General features: G+C 40.4%; 1 protein-coding gene across 1 annotated transcript in view; it reads right to left on the reverse strand.

The window, feature by feature from the left end:
- The window catches only part of col4a5 (collagen, type IV, alpha 5 (Alport syndrome)), a 79,308-nt gene that overhangs the window by 10,129 nt on the left and 53,043 nt on the right, over nucleotides 1–16,136 (reverse strand). Inside the window, exons 23-39 of the mRNA XM_061913802.1 lie at nucleotides 7,447–7,638; nucleotides 7,217–7,385; nucleotides 7,052–7,144; nucleotides 6,866–6,970; nucleotides 6,683–6,780; nucleotides 6,442–6,592; nucleotides 6,230–6,343; nucleotides 5,989–6,156; nucleotides 5,823–5,912; nucleotides 5,605–5,742; nucleotides 5,431–5,529; nucleotides 5,261–5,350; nucleotides 5,043–5,182; nucleotides 4,829–4,955; nucleotides 4,563–4,742; nucleotides 4,429–4,479; nucleotides 4,137–4,322 (exon numbers count right to left, since the gene is read on the reverse strand). Of these exons, the coding sequence (XP_061769786.1) occupies nucleotides 4,137–4,322; nucleotides 4,429–4,479; nucleotides 4,563–4,742; nucleotides 4,829–4,955; nucleotides 5,043–5,182; nucleotides 5,261–5,350; nucleotides 5,431–5,529; nucleotides 5,605–5,742; nucleotides 5,823–5,912; nucleotides 5,989–6,156; nucleotides 6,230–6,343; nucleotides 6,442–6,592; nucleotides 6,683–6,780; nucleotides 6,866–6,970; nucleotides 7,052–7,144; nucleotides 7,217–7,385; nucleotides 7,447–7,638 (2,191 nt within the window). The remainder of the gene's footprint in view (nucleotides 1–4,136; nucleotides 4,323–4,428; nucleotides 4,480–4,562; nucleotides 4,743–4,828; nucleotides 4,956–5,042; nucleotides 5,183–5,260; nucleotides 5,351–5,430; nucleotides 5,530–5,604; nucleotides 5,743–5,822; nucleotides 5,913–5,988; nucleotides 6,157–6,229; nucleotides 6,344–6,441; nucleotides 6,593–6,682; nucleotides 6,781–6,865; nucleotides 6,971–7,051; nucleotides 7,145–7,216; nucleotides 7,386–7,446; nucleotides 7,639–16,136) is intronic.

The following is a 16,136-nucleotide window of genomic DNA, read 5'->3' on the forward strand; positions in this document are numbered from 1 at the left end:
GAGAGTCCCGTCCACAGGAAACCATCTCATATATATATATATATATATATATATATTGGGGGGGGCGGGGTTTGGTGCCAGCGGGTGTATGGACGTTGTAGCCAGGAGTCGTGGATGCATTGCATTGTGGGTAGGTGTTGTGTTGCGTTTGTGGTGTGTTGCGGGGCATATGTTCTCCAGAAATGTGTTTGGTGTGGGTTCACAGAGTGTGGCGCATATTATTAGGAGTGTGGAAGTTGTTTTATATCACAACCATTAGTGTGCTCTGTATGGCTGTGGAACAAGACCCCTGGGTTACACACAGTAAAGGCCAAAAAACTCCTCCACCGCTTTGAAATGACAGCAGGGGAAGGATCACTCGTGACATCATAAATATGACCCGGCGGTAAAAGTAAGCATGCGTTTATTAAATTGGGGAACAAGTTTGGCTCAGCCGTAATTCAAGGCAGGCGCATATTACATGCCCGGTGGCTATTCAAGAAAATACGGTCTGTATATATATATATATATATATATATATATATATATATATATATATATATATATATGTATATATATATGTATGTATATATATATATATATATATATATATATATATATATATATATATATATATATATTGATATATGTATATATTGATATAAATATATATATATATTGATATATGTGTTTGTGTGTGTACATTTTTTAATTCAAACATCTTTGGAATCCAAATGAAAAAATGGAACGAAGAAAAAAACCCTTTTTAGACGGATCCAAAAAGGGGATTATAAATGTGACTGTGGAGTAAAATTCCTAACAAATTTACACCAAAGCATATCCAATACCTATCATGAAATTCACACGAAGTGTGTTAAATGTCGATTAAAATCATCATAGGTCTTTTTAAAGATTTTTGGAGGCTCCTGGATTACTCCCAAAGATGCATTAAGTCAGGGGTGTCCAAACTTTTTCCACTTGGGGCCGCTTTATAAAGATTTGGAAAGATGCTGGGCACCACTCTGATATTGTTCGCTAGGCTAAAACCAATCCGACATAGTTTGAAGCGTCCGGACTACGGACAACCCTGCGTTAAGCACACGGGAAGATGAACTGCATGCATCACAGTATGTGGGTTGTTTGTGCAAACAGTGCCGTAAACTCAGTGTAGCTGGTTATTCAGTGGCTGTGTCTTCTTTCCCAATTGGTCAATGGCAGGCAGTGTTGACCTCTCAGTGCATCCCACACATCGTGAATTAGTTGAAGTGACACAAACTACGAAATCATGGTTCCATTTTACAGGTGAGTTAGTGACACTTGAGTGTCTCTGTGCCGAACACTACTGGATGTGCATATATCACAGTATCTGGTAGGACTGTCTTCGACAAAGGATTTTGATAGTCGAATCTGGTTTGTCAGATGTTGCCCATAGTCGATGATGATAATCGAATCTATAGCATCGTTTGTTTGGATTTTTAAGAGACAATAAACAGATTGCGATGATATGTTATATGTAGCACTGTGTCTACTGACTAGTCAGCAGGTGTAGTAGTGTCAAATGGATGTAGCTGCCGTGAGGGGATCCTTTCTAAGCTAATTCAAGATACATATGAAAAGAATACAGTCTTTCCTTGAAGTGAACAAAACGGATCCCATTTTCAACTTTTCCCACCTCAAAAAATCTAAATCTCTCCGATAAACTGGTTACATTGGATAGTTTGGTAAGGTCCTAGAGCGGTGGTTCTTAACCTGGGTTCGATTGAATGCTAGGAGTTCGGTGAGTCAGCCTCCGGGGTTTGCCGCAGAGGTCAAGACACACCCGACTGATCGTGTAAATAAAAACTTTTCCCAACATGCGTATCATACCCCTAAACAATGTTCCCTCTAATTTTCCATCTGATTTGCAGGTGTGTAATTTGTTGCTGGTTCATACACTGTGTTGGTTTTGTTCTTTGAACAAGGTGATGTTCATGCACGGTTCATTTTGCGCACCAGTAAAAAAAAATAAACATATAACTTTTGTCTTGAATTAAAAAAAAAAACAACATTTTATTTTTAACTAAAGAAGGGTTGGGTGGTGGGGTTCGGTACCTCCAACAAGGTTAAGAACCACTTTCCTTGAGGAACTAGATAGAGGTAGTAAAGGTTGTAACCGTAAACACGTCACACTGTTCCGAGGAAGGCTAAGGTGACAACCAAAATTGTAAGCAGGTAAAAGTTATCTACTACTCTGGAAAAAAATATTTGTCTAGACACAAGAATATTTGATTGATAATTAAAGAAAACACGATGAATGCAATCGATCAATTCTCCCAACACAAGCCTCAGTAGGTAATGAACTCGCCTATTGGATGGGGGTTGAGATAAGTGTGACGGTGAGGTTTATAGTCGAATCAGACCCCTCCGAAATTAATTTTCGAATCTTTGACTTGGAAGACAGTCCTAATATCAGGATACAAGTATTTGTTCCAGATGACCCCAGTGAGCAACCCAGACCGGCCTTAGAAGTGGCTTACTTGTCGAAGGTGCATGACTGTTAGTTATCATCAGTGTGCATGGGAAAGTGAAAGAGGAAAAGTCGTTAGGGAGGATCACAATTCGATGGTGCAAGGATTTGCCAACTTCTCCTCTCGCGTGTCAAAGTGTGGAGTTAACGTTCCAACAGTGGCTGTGAGGAGAAACGTGCAATAAAAGTCTGGACGCCGTCCATCTGACCTGAGGGACCTGTGGCGGGTGGCGTTGTTGCCGAGCGTCAGCACGAGGAGGTTACGCCACAGGAAATGGAGGCAAAATGTCACAGCAAAAACAAAAGCACCCCAAAAAATGCCCTGTAGCTAACATAAATATTACATTCTGAAGAGTTCACATTCACCATGCACTGTTTCGGTGATGATTTGTTTAAGAAAACACGTGCAGGACAGCAAAGCCAGACAAAAAACCTCAACACTCCATGATGTTCACCATTGACGATCATCTAATCCAGGGGTCGGCAACCCAAAATGTTGAAAGAGCCATATTGGACCAAAAATACAAAAACAAATCTGTCTAGAGCCGCAAAAAAATAAAAGCCATATTACATAAATATAGTGTGTCATGAGATATAAATTGAATTATGAGGATTTAAAGGAAACCAAATGAGCTCAAATATGGCTACAAATGAGGCATAGTAATGCAATATGTACATACAGCTAGCCTAAACAGCATGTTAGCATCGATTAGCTTGCAGTCATGCAGTGACCGAATATGTCTGATTAGCACTCCACACTATTCAATAACATCAACAAAATTCACCTTTGTGAATTTACGCACAATGTTAAAAGTTTGGTGGACAAAAAGAGACAGAAAAAGAAGTGGCATAACACACATCTTAGAAAGTCGGAGAAAGTTATACATGTAAACAAACTACGGTGAGTTCAAGGGCCGCCAAAATTAGTAGGACAAAACAGCGCTCGTCAAATACTCGAACCAGTGAAGCATGTTTAATGTAAACAGTGTGCTTTATAACAGTCAGGGAGGTTTGTGTCATGTTTGTTCTCCTACAAAAATCATATTAACACAAAAAACATTTTTTTCCCCTCATCTTTTTCCCTTTTTCATACATTTTTGTTAAAGCTCCAGAGAGCCACTAGGGCGGCACTGCCCCGGGTTGCCGACCCCCGATGTAATCAAAAAATGAACTGGAAGCCACCAAAGTGAATTCTGAGTGGTTGTCATTTGGCGTCTGGCTCAGCTGGGTGTAACACAACGGAAACAACGCAAAGTGGACACTAACGTTACAAACGACACAAAGAAAAATGTGTGACTGCGGGAAGACTGACGTATCATAACAATGTGATGGTAACCTCGTGCTTTTTGTCATACTGCTCTGGGGCATAGGTGACTGGACTGAAGACATGGATTGGTGAAAGAGTATCCCATGCAAATCAAACATGAAAGCATCCACATTAAAGTGACAGGCCGTTGCTACAGGCTGCTGCCTGGTTTTGTCGTCAGTAGTAAATTCTGTACTAAAAGTAGCAGACTATTTGAAAAGTCCATGCTGTCTAGAATGACATTTGTCTTTACATAGTCAGCAGGCCTCATAGCTAGACTATTTACCAAAACCAACCGGCAATTCCTGGTAGTAGATCTAAGTGGCATACATCTAGGATCTATACCTGCTCTTCCTGGTGGTCCGGGGGGTCCACTTAATCCTTTGGGTCCTTGTAAACCCAGACCTGGAGGTCCTGGAGGGCCGATAGGGCCTACAAAACCAGCAGGGCCTGGGAAGCCGACATCTCCTTTTGGACCTGGGAAGCCAGGAACACCCGGTGGACCTGGTAGACCGGGATCTCCCTTGGCACCTTTTTTTTTAACATAGGAAGAGGTATACATAATGAGTCTTATGTGTGTGTGTGTGGTCAACTGGGCCGAGGGGACCCTAGTGAGGTTAAATAAGTGGAAACAAACCTGGAAATCCTGGAAGTCCTGCTGTTCCTGGTTCTCCATAGCCTGGAAGTCCTGCAATTATACAGAAAAAGGAAGTTATTTATAAAAACACCAAATGGGTTCCATCCATCTTCTTCCTTCCAAGATGTTTTTACCTGGGTCTCCCTTGACTCCTGCCGGCCCCGGGATCCCATCCCGACCTGCTTGACCCTTTTCTCCCGGAAATCCAGGTGATCCTGAACGGCCAGGCTCTCCTGGTCTACCAGGAGCTCCAGACAAGCCAGGGCCACCAGGCCCACCATCAAGACCCTTTGGACCAGGAATACCAGGAGAACCTGGCAAGAGAACAGAATTTATTTTTTTTGTTTGAGTCATCATTGGATGGCATTTTTGATCTGGGTCAAAACGGTGTGCTCTTTACCTTGGAATCCTGGGAGACCAGGGTCCCCCTTTTCACCTGGTCCTCCAGGTAATCCTGGTAGACCTGGTAATCCTGGAGTTCCTTTTTGCCCTGGACTTGCTGGAAACCCGGGCTGTCCCGGTTCACCCTGCAAAGGGTTTCGATATAGTTGCAGCTTGCGGATTTATGTTTGTGCTTTGAGATCTACCGAGTATCCTGTTTGTTTGATACATACCTTTAATCCGGATGGTCCCGGCGGTCCAACACCAGCAGAACCTGGTTCACCTTTGGCTCCCCCAAAACCAGGTGCTCCAGGTTGGCCTGGAGAACCAGAGCGACCTGGCTGGCCTAGTGAACCCTTCTGCCCTGATGGTCCTGTGGAAATTATGACAATATATGAATGAACCGCATAGAAGTATTTCAAGAGAAGTGGTCAGGTTGTTCAAACTCAACCTGGAAATCCCATTTCGCCCATGCTGCCTTTTGGTCCTGGACCTCCGGGACCACCAGGGCCCCCTGGGATACCAGGATCTCCCTTTGGTCCTATGGACAACATGAACATGATGTTTATATCAATGTTTGATTCTTAAGTCCAGTTTGTAATTTGAGCAAAAAAGCCATACCTGATGGTCCGGGAAAGCCAGGCCGTCCATCTGATCCTGGAAGTCCTGGGTCACCAGGGATACCAGGGATGCCCTTCTCACCTGGAAAACCTGGTGTACCTGAAAAATGTTTATAGGAAACAAGAGAGTCAAGAACCCTGCTTGAAGATAAGTTCAGTTCGGTCAAAGTCCTACCCGGTGCTCCTGGTTCTCCTTTGTTGCCTTTTATGTCAGAAGGTGGTGTGCTGTATCCAGGAGGACCGATATCACCCCTCTCTCCCTTAAGTCCAGAAGATCCAGGTGCACCATCTCTACCAGGGAATCCAGGCTCCCCTGAGGAAAATTATTAATAACATTTTAGTCATAAGGCACATCCATCGTACATTATCTCTGCCTAAAATTTGTGTAAATACCTTTCAGTCCAGGACCACCGGGTACCCCAGAGGAACCAGGTCCTCCAGGTGGTCCGGGAGGTCCCACAACACCAATATCTCCTTTGAAACCTAAGGCCAAAATATAGATGTAAATTCTCATGACATCATACTAATAATCTATTTCTTGTGATGGCTTTGTTGTTACCTGGCAATCCAGGAAGGCCATCCCGTCCTGGCCCTCCAGGCGGCCCAGGGGTTCCAATTGGTCCTTGAGAACCGGGGAAACCAGGACTTCCTCTGTCTCCTGGTGCACCTGGACTATCTAAACCTGGGGCTCCAGGGTCTCCCTTTGCTCCATTGCCTCCAGGGAATCCTGCAAGGGGGACACAATGCATGAATTACAAATGAAGACCAATGGCATTGTAAAGCACTCCTGTGTTGCGCACCAGGAGGACCCATTGGGCCTGGATTCCCAGGAGGTCCTGGGGGACCAAGTGAGCCAATCGTGGGGTTCCCTGGTGGGCCACGAGCACCGGGGAGCCCAGGTATTCCAGGTTCACCTTAAAATATAAGACAACATAAGAACAATAAAGTGAGCTTTGAGTTCTTAACTTGTTTATAAGCAACAAACATTCAAAGAAACATGACCTGGCTGTACCTTTAGATCCTGGTCCACCATCAAATCCAGATCGACCTGGTGAGCCAGGGCCACCAGGGAAACCAGAATCTCCCTTGGGTCCTGGTACACCTTTTGCTCCAGGTACACCTGGTATACCTGCGGGACCTGGGAGTCCAAAGCCAGGTTCGCCCTGTCATAAATGCAAACCAAACAGAATATTCAGGCGCTCAATTTGTCTGTAGATTTCAACATAGGCAAGTTACAATTGATCTCTAAGCACCTTTGCCCCAGGAAATCCGGGTTGGCCAGGGAGGCCATCTAATCCTGGCCGGCCAGATCCCCCCGGAGATCCTGGTTGCCCAGGAGTACCAGGAAATCCTGAAAGAGATAAACAGAGGGTGACGTTTCTTTTTAGGTGTACACCAGGTAAACAGTACTGTAAATGAGAAAACAATTTTCTCACCTTTAGCTCCAGGGTTACCTGGGAGTCCAATACCAGGTAGTCCAGGTTCACCCTTTGTACCTGGTAATCCAGGCAAACCAGGCTGACCAGGCTGACCAGAGTTCCCTGAGCAACAAAGAATCTTGAGTAATGCATTGTTTACGAAATTGTACTAAAACAGTACATACAAATGTAAATAGTACACACCTGTTGCACCAGCAGGTCCTGGTTCACCATCCCGACCTCGTGCCCCTGGCAAGCCCTTTTCTGCCACCGTCAAGCCTGGCTCACCTTTGGCACCTGAGAGAAAATAGGTAAACGGTCAGTACATGTGTAGATCTTGAAGTACAAGTGAGTGAAAGATTGTCATACCGGGAGCACCAGGACCTCCAGGCCTTCCTGAGACGCCCTGGATACCCTTTTCACCAGAAGGTCCCTGGGGTCCAAAACCAGGTGGTCCGGGGGAACCCCGGTCTCCTGGAATTCCAGGACTACCTGGTTCACCAGGGTACCCTCGCTCTCCTTTCACCTGTAAAGATCCCTGTCGAATGCAACAAAATAAGTATTGGTCCTCAAATGAGAGTTGGACAATCGCCACCTACTGGGGCTCCTTTGGGCCCCGGACGACCAGGCTGCCCATCCTGACCAGGCCGACCATCTAATCCTGGAAGACCAGACGCTCCAGGGAATCCAGTGTCACCCTTCTCTCCCCTTCCACCAGGAAGAGATATGCTGTCGCCTGGATCTCCCTTTTCTCCTGGGAATCCTGGAGGACCTGGAGAACCGGGCAAACCCTAAAAAACAAGTACCGGTGATAAGATGGCAGCCAGAGGAACATTGAAATGTACAGTGGTACCCCGGTTTACGAGGGCCCCAGGTCGCAAGTTTTTTGGGGTACAAGCTGTCTCTGCAATTTGTTATGCTTTAGGCTGCGAGGAAAACCACTAGTTTGCATTGAAATTGTCACCTAAACCCCGCAAGATCCTACAAAAACATCCAGTGTCAAATTACGTCACTTCCTGTTCACGAGAAAGGACGCAAAGAAAAAGGCTCGCCTTTGCTACCGGAGTTTTTGTTGAGTCTGAAGATTTTGACCACTCATTTGCGATCACAGCCACAGGAGGGTCACCTGGCATCTTTGACCTGATTTTTGTCAGTTGAGAAACACTGATATGCTGATATAAGGCAAGTTCGAAGAGCCGTTAGCCTCAAGCCATCGGCGCCTTACCGCAGTTCAAAGCAGTTACCTAGCAACCAAAAGCTACGGCGAGTATACAGTTGTTTTAAAGTGCTTCCAACGTCGCAGAGCGACATAAGTTGACAGACTGACACCTCAAACTGATCTGTGAACAACCCAAGGCACAAATTTGTTGAAATAAACAAGTTAAAAGTGCCGCAAGTCGCTTAAGCAACTGCAGTTTAAGACGCAGTTTAAGACCTGCCGCGGTGCCAAAAGCTAAATGGAAGACTGAAATCCCGAAACGTTCGGTGTCAACCGACACAGGACACAACTGGGACCAAGATTTGAGACTGGACACAGGACATGATGGAAATCAAGAAGGGGTACTACTAAAAATACTCCATGAAATGAAAGAAGAAATGAAAGAAATAAAAAAAAATATCTGAAAAAATCAATAACAGAACACAATCAAGATGTGAAAAGTCTGCAGCAAAATATAGAAAGTTTGCAAACTTAAATCATCACCAGAAAAAATGAAGTCTCTGATATGTGCCAACAAATGAAGACCTTTCAAGAAGAAATGGGCCAACAAATGAATACCCTTCAAGAAGACAACTACATGCTGTGGAATATCACTGATGGAATGGAGCAGGATAAACAAATGAATGTTATCATTGTGACAGGGCACCGAATTAGACCAAGCTCCTATGCTAAAGCTGTGAATAATGAAGGTGAACCAGATGAAATGGATCTTGTCTCAGCAGAACAGCAAGTGGTCAACTTCCTGCAATCAAAGGAAATTGAAATCGACAAATAGCATCGAAACATCCATCCCACTGAACAGAAGATACAACGCCACTCCAGTCGTGCTCGTGAAACTCCTAAACAGAAACTCTAAAATGGCATTGCTGAGACAGGGAAAGAAGCTGAAAGGAAAAAATGTGTACATGAATGAGCATCTCAAAAAACGTAAAGCTGGAATCCCCAAGAAAGCACGCAACTTGAGAAAGCAGGGAAAAATCCAGGGAACTTGGAGCGCCAACTGTAAAATCTACATCAAGCTGAATGGAGGTCCAGAAGCAAGAGTAATTGTTGTCAATGACATCAAGGACCTGGACAAAATTTTAAGTTTACACAGCTTCCACAACAACGATGAAAATGGACTCTGACAGAAAACTAGCACCTAAATTCAACATCAACACCACTATGCTCCAAGGGACGACTAAAAAAGAAGACCAAAATTCAGGAATGCATCCACCTAAACTTATAGAGATTATTGAAACAACATCAAAGATTGGTGAACAAGAAAATATGGAACTAAAAAACATCTGCAACAAAGATCACAAAAAACAGGATTTGGAAAATGATATAGATCCAGATACAATTTTTTTTCTCCCACATCAGTAATAACTGTTTTTATTACACAGATGAGCAATACAATAGCATCATTAAAAGTGATAACAAATTGTCAATTATTCATTTTTACAGCAGAAGCTTGTATGCAAACTACAACAACATTAAGAACTTTTTGGAACACATCAACAAAGCCCTTCAAAGTGATCGCCGTCACAGAAACATGGATTGATGATAAAAAAGGAATAGATTTTGATCTGGAAGGATATGAACTAAACTACATCAACAGAACCAACAAAAATGGAGTAGGAGTGGCTGCATATGTGATGAAGAACCTGAACTACAAGGTGGTAAAAACATGTCATTTGCTATAGATAATAGCTTAGAATGTATTACCATTGAAATATGTCAGGAAAAAAAGCAAAAACATAGTCATCAGTTGTATATACAGATCACCTAAGTCAAGTATAGAAACATTTGAAGAATGGATTAAGGCAACTTACATGGACAATGATAAAAAAATAATTTTCTTATGCGGTGACTTTAATAAGCAAAAGTCTATTGATGACTTCATTGATGACAATGTACAGCATCAGTTTATATCCTAAAATCACAAAGCCAAGCAGAATCACAGGACACTGTGCCACGCTTATTGATAATATTTTTACCAATGATTTTGATAATAACACTACAAGTGGTCTGCTTATAACCGACAATAGTGATCATCTGCCAGTTTTTACAATATATGATGGAAACTGCAAAAAGAACATGGAAGACAAAAGGACATTTCGAAGACTGTGCACAGAGAAGAGGATGATTGCTTTCAAAACTGAGCTACAAAAGCAAGGTTGGGACAATGTGTACAATGAAGAAGAGGTTGATGAAGCATATGAACATTTCTTAAACAAGTTCATAATACTTTATGAAAAAACATTGTCCATGGAGACAACTCAGTAGTAAGCAGAGAAAGAATAATCAACCATGGATGACAAAAGGATTAAAAAATGCTTGTAAGAAGAAGAATACACTGTATAGGAAATTTATAACACAAAGAACTAAAGAAGCAGAAGTTGAGTACAAAAAGTATAAAAACAAGTTAACAAACATACTACGGTCATGTAGAAAAGAATATTAGTGAATTATAGGGCAGGAACAAAAATAATATGAGAGCAACATGGGGCATTCTCAATAGCATTATTAAAAATGGCACTAAAAGGGATTACCCTCAATATTTCTTAGACAGAAATAAACATAATGACAACATAAAGGAAGTAGTTGAAAGCTTTAATAATTACTTTGTAAATATTGCACCAAAATTGGAAGAAAGGATTCCAGACCCAGTTTCAATTGAGGACTATAATGATATCATAGAGCAAAATCCCAACTCCATGTTCCTCAGTAATGTGACACAGGAGGAAATAGTTACAATCATTAAAAAATGGATATCTAAGACTTCAACTGATTGTAACGGAATTGATATGGAAACAAAAAAAAAGGGTTATTGAAGAGATCTCAGGACCATTAATGCATATTAATAACCTATGGTTTCAAACAGGTACATTTCCAAACAAAATGAAAATAGCTAAAGTTGCAGCAATTTATAAGACTGGAGACAAACATCTATTTACAAATTATAGACCTGTTTCTTTACTTCCGCAATTTTCTAAAATCATTGAAAAACTGTTCAATAACAGATTAGAGAGTTTCATGAATAAAAATAGAATACTCGAAGAGAACCAATATGGATACAGAGCTAATGTTTCAACTTCAATGGCTTTAATTTAAATTACAGAATTACCAATGCAATAGATAGCAAAAATGTGTGGCAGCAGTGTTTATGGATCTAACTAAAGCATTTGACACAATTAATCACAATTATTTAATCAAAAAACTAGAACGATACGGCATCAGAGGGTTAGTCTTAAACTGGATAAGAAGTTATCTAACGAACAGGAAAAAATACGTGAAGCTAGGCGAACACACTTCTACAACGCTAAATATATCCTGTGGTATACCTCAGGGATCAATACTAGGACCTAAACTATTCAATCTCTATATAAATGACATATGTAAAGTTACAAAAGATTTAAAGTTAGTATTATGTGCGGATGATACAACGGCATTTTGTTCAGGAGAGAACACACAGAAGATAATACAAGTAATAACAGAAGAAATGAACAAATTAAAAAAATGGTTTGACAAAAACAGACTATCATTGAATCTCAGTAAAACTAAAATAATGCTATTTGGTAACAGTAGAAGAGAAAGTCAAACACAAATACAAATAGACGCAATACAAATTGAAAGAGTAAATGAAACCAAATTTCTATGTATAATGATTGATGATAAATTGAACTGGAAATGTCATGTAAAAAATATACAACATAAAGTAGCAAGAAACACATCAATAATGAATAAAGCCAAATATGTCCTGGACCAAAAATCACTTTATATTCTCTACTGCTCACTAGTGTTACCATATCTGAGTTACTGTGCAGAAATATGGGGAAAAAATTACAAAAGTACACTACATTCACTAACAGTGTTACAAATAAGATCAGTTACAATAATACATAATGTTGGGTATAGAGAACATACAAATGCTTTATTTATTGAATCAAAGATACTGAAATTTCACGACATAGTGAATTTGCAAACAGCTAAAATTATACACAACGCAAACTATAACCTGCTTCCCAAGAATATACAACAATTCTTCTCAACAAAAGAGGAGAAATATAATCTTAGAGAAAAACTTAATCTAAAACATTTGTACGCACGTACAACACTTAAGACCTTCAATATATCAGTATGTGGATTAAACAAAGCAATCAAACAATGTTGTAATATCATCCACTTGAAGAAACTCTTCAAACTTAAAGTGTTTACAAAGTACAAAAAAGAAGAACAATGATAAACATTCTGAATTCATCCACCCATTCATTCTTTCATTCTCAAAATAATCTTACTTATCTCATCCTATGGAATAAAACTTACATCGACAATTATTTATTTATTTATTTTTATTGTGATTACTTATGGAGTATATTGTGAATACTTTGAGAACAGGAAGTGAAAAAAAGTTTTAGCAACTGTTAAGTAAAATAAAAGGGGTAGGATTAAATAAACTCTGCTTCTTCCTGCTCCTTTTCGAACATGTTGAAAAGAGATACTGGAATTTGTAATGTATTATGTTGTATGCTTGCATGTTCGAAATAAACTCAAACTCAATTCAACTCAACTAGGTAACCAGACGTAAAGGGATATCTCAAATCGACCAAACAAAACAAACATAAACAAAAAACAACTAAACAAACCCACCTCTTTCAGGTTGTATTTTTTTTATTTTATTAAAACTAATTTTATAATTAAAAACAATTATAATAATTGATATTATTTTTGTTGTCTGTGTAGATAACCTAGGGAACTTTTGAGGACATCAGTTTTATATTCAAACATATTTTTAGCAATAATAATGATTTTTACAAATATTATCATTCTGATTATGATTTGCATGTTTGGCATTAAAGTAATCCAAAATTAACTAAAAGTAATGAGGTACATTACTTAAATATTGTGATACAGTTCTTGTTGACACTTTCAAGAAACATTTGAAAACTTCTCTTTTTAGAAAAGCTTTTAGTTAATGCACCTTTTAACTATCAATTTTAATCCACTTTGTACAAACTGTACAAACCCCGTTTCCGTATGAGTTGGGAAATTGTGTTAGATGTAAATATAAACGGAATACAATGATTTGCAAATCCTTTTCAACCCATATTTAGTTGAATATGCTACAAAGACAACATATTTGATGTTCAAACTGATAAAGTTTTTTTTTTTTTGCAAATAATCATTAACTTTAGAATTTGATGCCAGCAACATGTGACAAAGAAGTTGGGAAAGGTGGCAATAAATACTGATTAAGTTGAGGAATGCTCACCAAACACTTATTTGGAACATACCACAGTTGTGCAGGCTAATTGGGAACAGGTGGGTGCCATGATTGGGTATAAAAGCAGCTTCCATAAAATGCTAGGTAATTCACAAACAAGGATAGGGCGAGGGTCACAAATTTGTAAGCAAATTGTCGAACAGTTTTAGAACAACATTTCTCAACGTGCTATTGCAAGGAATTTAGGGATTTTACCATCTACGGTCCGTAAAATCATCAAAAGGTTCAGAGAAACGGGAGAAATCACTGCACGTAAGCGATGATATTACGAACCTTTGATCCCTCAGTCGGTACGGCATCAAAAACCAACATCAGTGTGTAAAGGATATCACCGCATAGGCTCAGTAACACTTCTTAAAACCACTGTCAGTAACTACAGTTGGTCGCTACATCTATAAGTGCAAGTTAAAACTCTACTATGCAAAGCAAAAGCCATTTATCAACAACACCCAGGAACACCACCGGCTTTGCTGGGCCCGAGCTCATCTAAGATGGACTGATGCAAAGTGGAAAAGTGTTCTGTGGTGTGACGAGCCCACATTTCAAATTACATTTGGAAACTGTGGACGTGGTGTCCTCTGTAACAAAGAGGAAAATAACCATCCGGATTGTTATAGGCGCAAAGTTCAAAAGCCAGCATCTGTGATGGTATGGGGGTGTATTAGTGTCCAAGGCATGGGTCGCTTACACATCTGTAAAGGCACCATTAATGCTGAATGGTCCATACAGGTTTTGAAGCAACTTATATTGCCATCCAAGCAACGTTATCATGGACGCCCCTGCTTATTTCAGCAAAACAATGCCAAGCCACATGTTACAACAGCGTGGCTCTGTAGTAAAAGAGTGCGGGTACTTTCCTGGCCCGCCTGCAGTCCAGACATGTCTGCTATCGAAAATGTGTGGCTCATTATGAAGCGTAAAATACGACAACAAGACCCCGGACTGTTGAACAACTTAAGCTGTACATCAAGCAGGAATTGGAAAGAATTCCACTTTCCAAGCTTCAACAATTAGTTTCTTTAGTTCCCAAACATGTATTGAGTGTCGTTAAAAGAAAATGTGATGTAACACAGTGGTGAACATGCCCTTTCCTAACTACTTTGGCACGTATTGCAGCCATGAAATTCTAAGTTAATTATTTGCAAAAAAAATAACGTTTATGAGATTGAACATCAAATATCTTGTCTTTGTAGTGCATTCAATTGAATATGGGTTGAAAAGGATTTGCAAATAATTGTATTCCGTTTATATTTACATCTAACACAATTTCCCAACTCATATGGAAACGGGGTTTGTATTCTTTTCATGATGTTGCCCCTGTTATTTTAATTGATTTGTTGATTTACTTCATCTATGTTTTGTACAGTGCTTTGTGTTTTTTATCCGTGAAAAGCGTTTTTTAAATAAAATTTACTATTTTTACTTACTCACTTTGAACAAGTTTAGGATTCATTTTTTTTACAGGTAACTTCTCCTTTTTAAAAGTAGCCACCCTAAACCCAGATAAGGGCGCCATTTTTTTTCCAAAGGGGACCTAAGATCATTCTAATTTACATTTGAAACAGGCCCTCATAATCTAAATACTATGTATTAGATATGCTTTAGTGTAAATGTTGTGTATATTTTGGTCAACGTTCACATTCAATAACCTACTTTCTAACTATGGATGCAAGATGGAGATGGAGGCATTGGCAGATTGCAAATGAAATCATGCCCCACCCTCTCCAAAAGTATCACAAGTTATATCTTAAAAATGTACACTGTTAACTTTATATCTCGAAGACGAACATAGCCGCTATTTTTTCCCCAGAATTTTTTATAAACAATATATAGATTCATCCAGTCCCAACATTAGGTACACCTGTACACTCTGCTTTTACCAGCATTTATATCACTGAAAGTTGCACGTCAGTGTTATTGTGATGGAACTAATACCTTATCGTCAAGGTTTAGCGGCTAATCCAATTTCGTACTGCTCCATCTTGACAAAACAGTGCCGTGTAAAATGTCTAAAGGACAAATAAATATCGGAATGGTTAATTTTACAGACTTCAGAGCAAGTGGGGGGGCATTACAGTCTCTTAGTCTGTGAAGCCGAGGGGGAAGAGCCCCAGGAAATGCCCATATTAGTACATCTGTCAATCAGTGACGTCATCGATTCCCTACTGTTAAATTTTTTTTTCCAAAACCTCGCAGGCGGAGGCATTCGAAACTGCTGGGATTTGACACTTTGGCATAGTTTCACGCGAGCATCTAACATAGTAACAACATTTTTAAGTCGAAGAAGAATAACTCAGTGTAGGTCATACTTGCCAACCCTCCCGGATTTTCCGGGAGACTCCCGAAAATCAGCGCCCCTCCCGAAAACCTCCCGGAAGAAATTTTCTCCCGAAAATCTCCCGAAATTCAGCTGGAGCTGGAGGCCACGCCCCCTCCAGCTCAAACATGCACAGTTCGAAGCTTGAAAGGGAGGATTGCAGGCGGATCTGACAGCATTTAAAGTAACTTTTAAAAACGACTGCTAATCCTCCTCCTTTTCGACTGGACGACCGCGGAGAATTAAAGTAGGAACACTCCGGAGGCAGAAGTTCATCAAGAGGGGCGGACTCACCGGTTCTCAGCCGTGTTTCCGTCACACAGAGGAAGTCAAGTCCGCGGGAAGTGAAGAAATCCTTCAGGATAAACGTTTGGTTTGTCAAAGATCTTGCGTTCACAAGACGTGTTGGGGGCCAGCACGTCCAAGGGTGCAGCTAATCCAGGTGGGGCCCAACACACAGCCCGCAGGTGGCGGGGGAGAGGAGCCA

The sequence above is a fragment of the Nerophis ophidion genome, linkage group LG10 (genome assembly GCF_033978795.1).
Source record: "Nerophis ophidion isolate RoL-2023_Sa linkage group LG10, RoL_Noph_v1.0, whole genome shotgun sequence".
In the NCBI taxonomy this organism is placed as follows: Eukaryota; Metazoa; Chordata; class Actinopteri; order Syngnathiformes; family Syngnathidae; genus Nerophis; species Nerophis ophidion.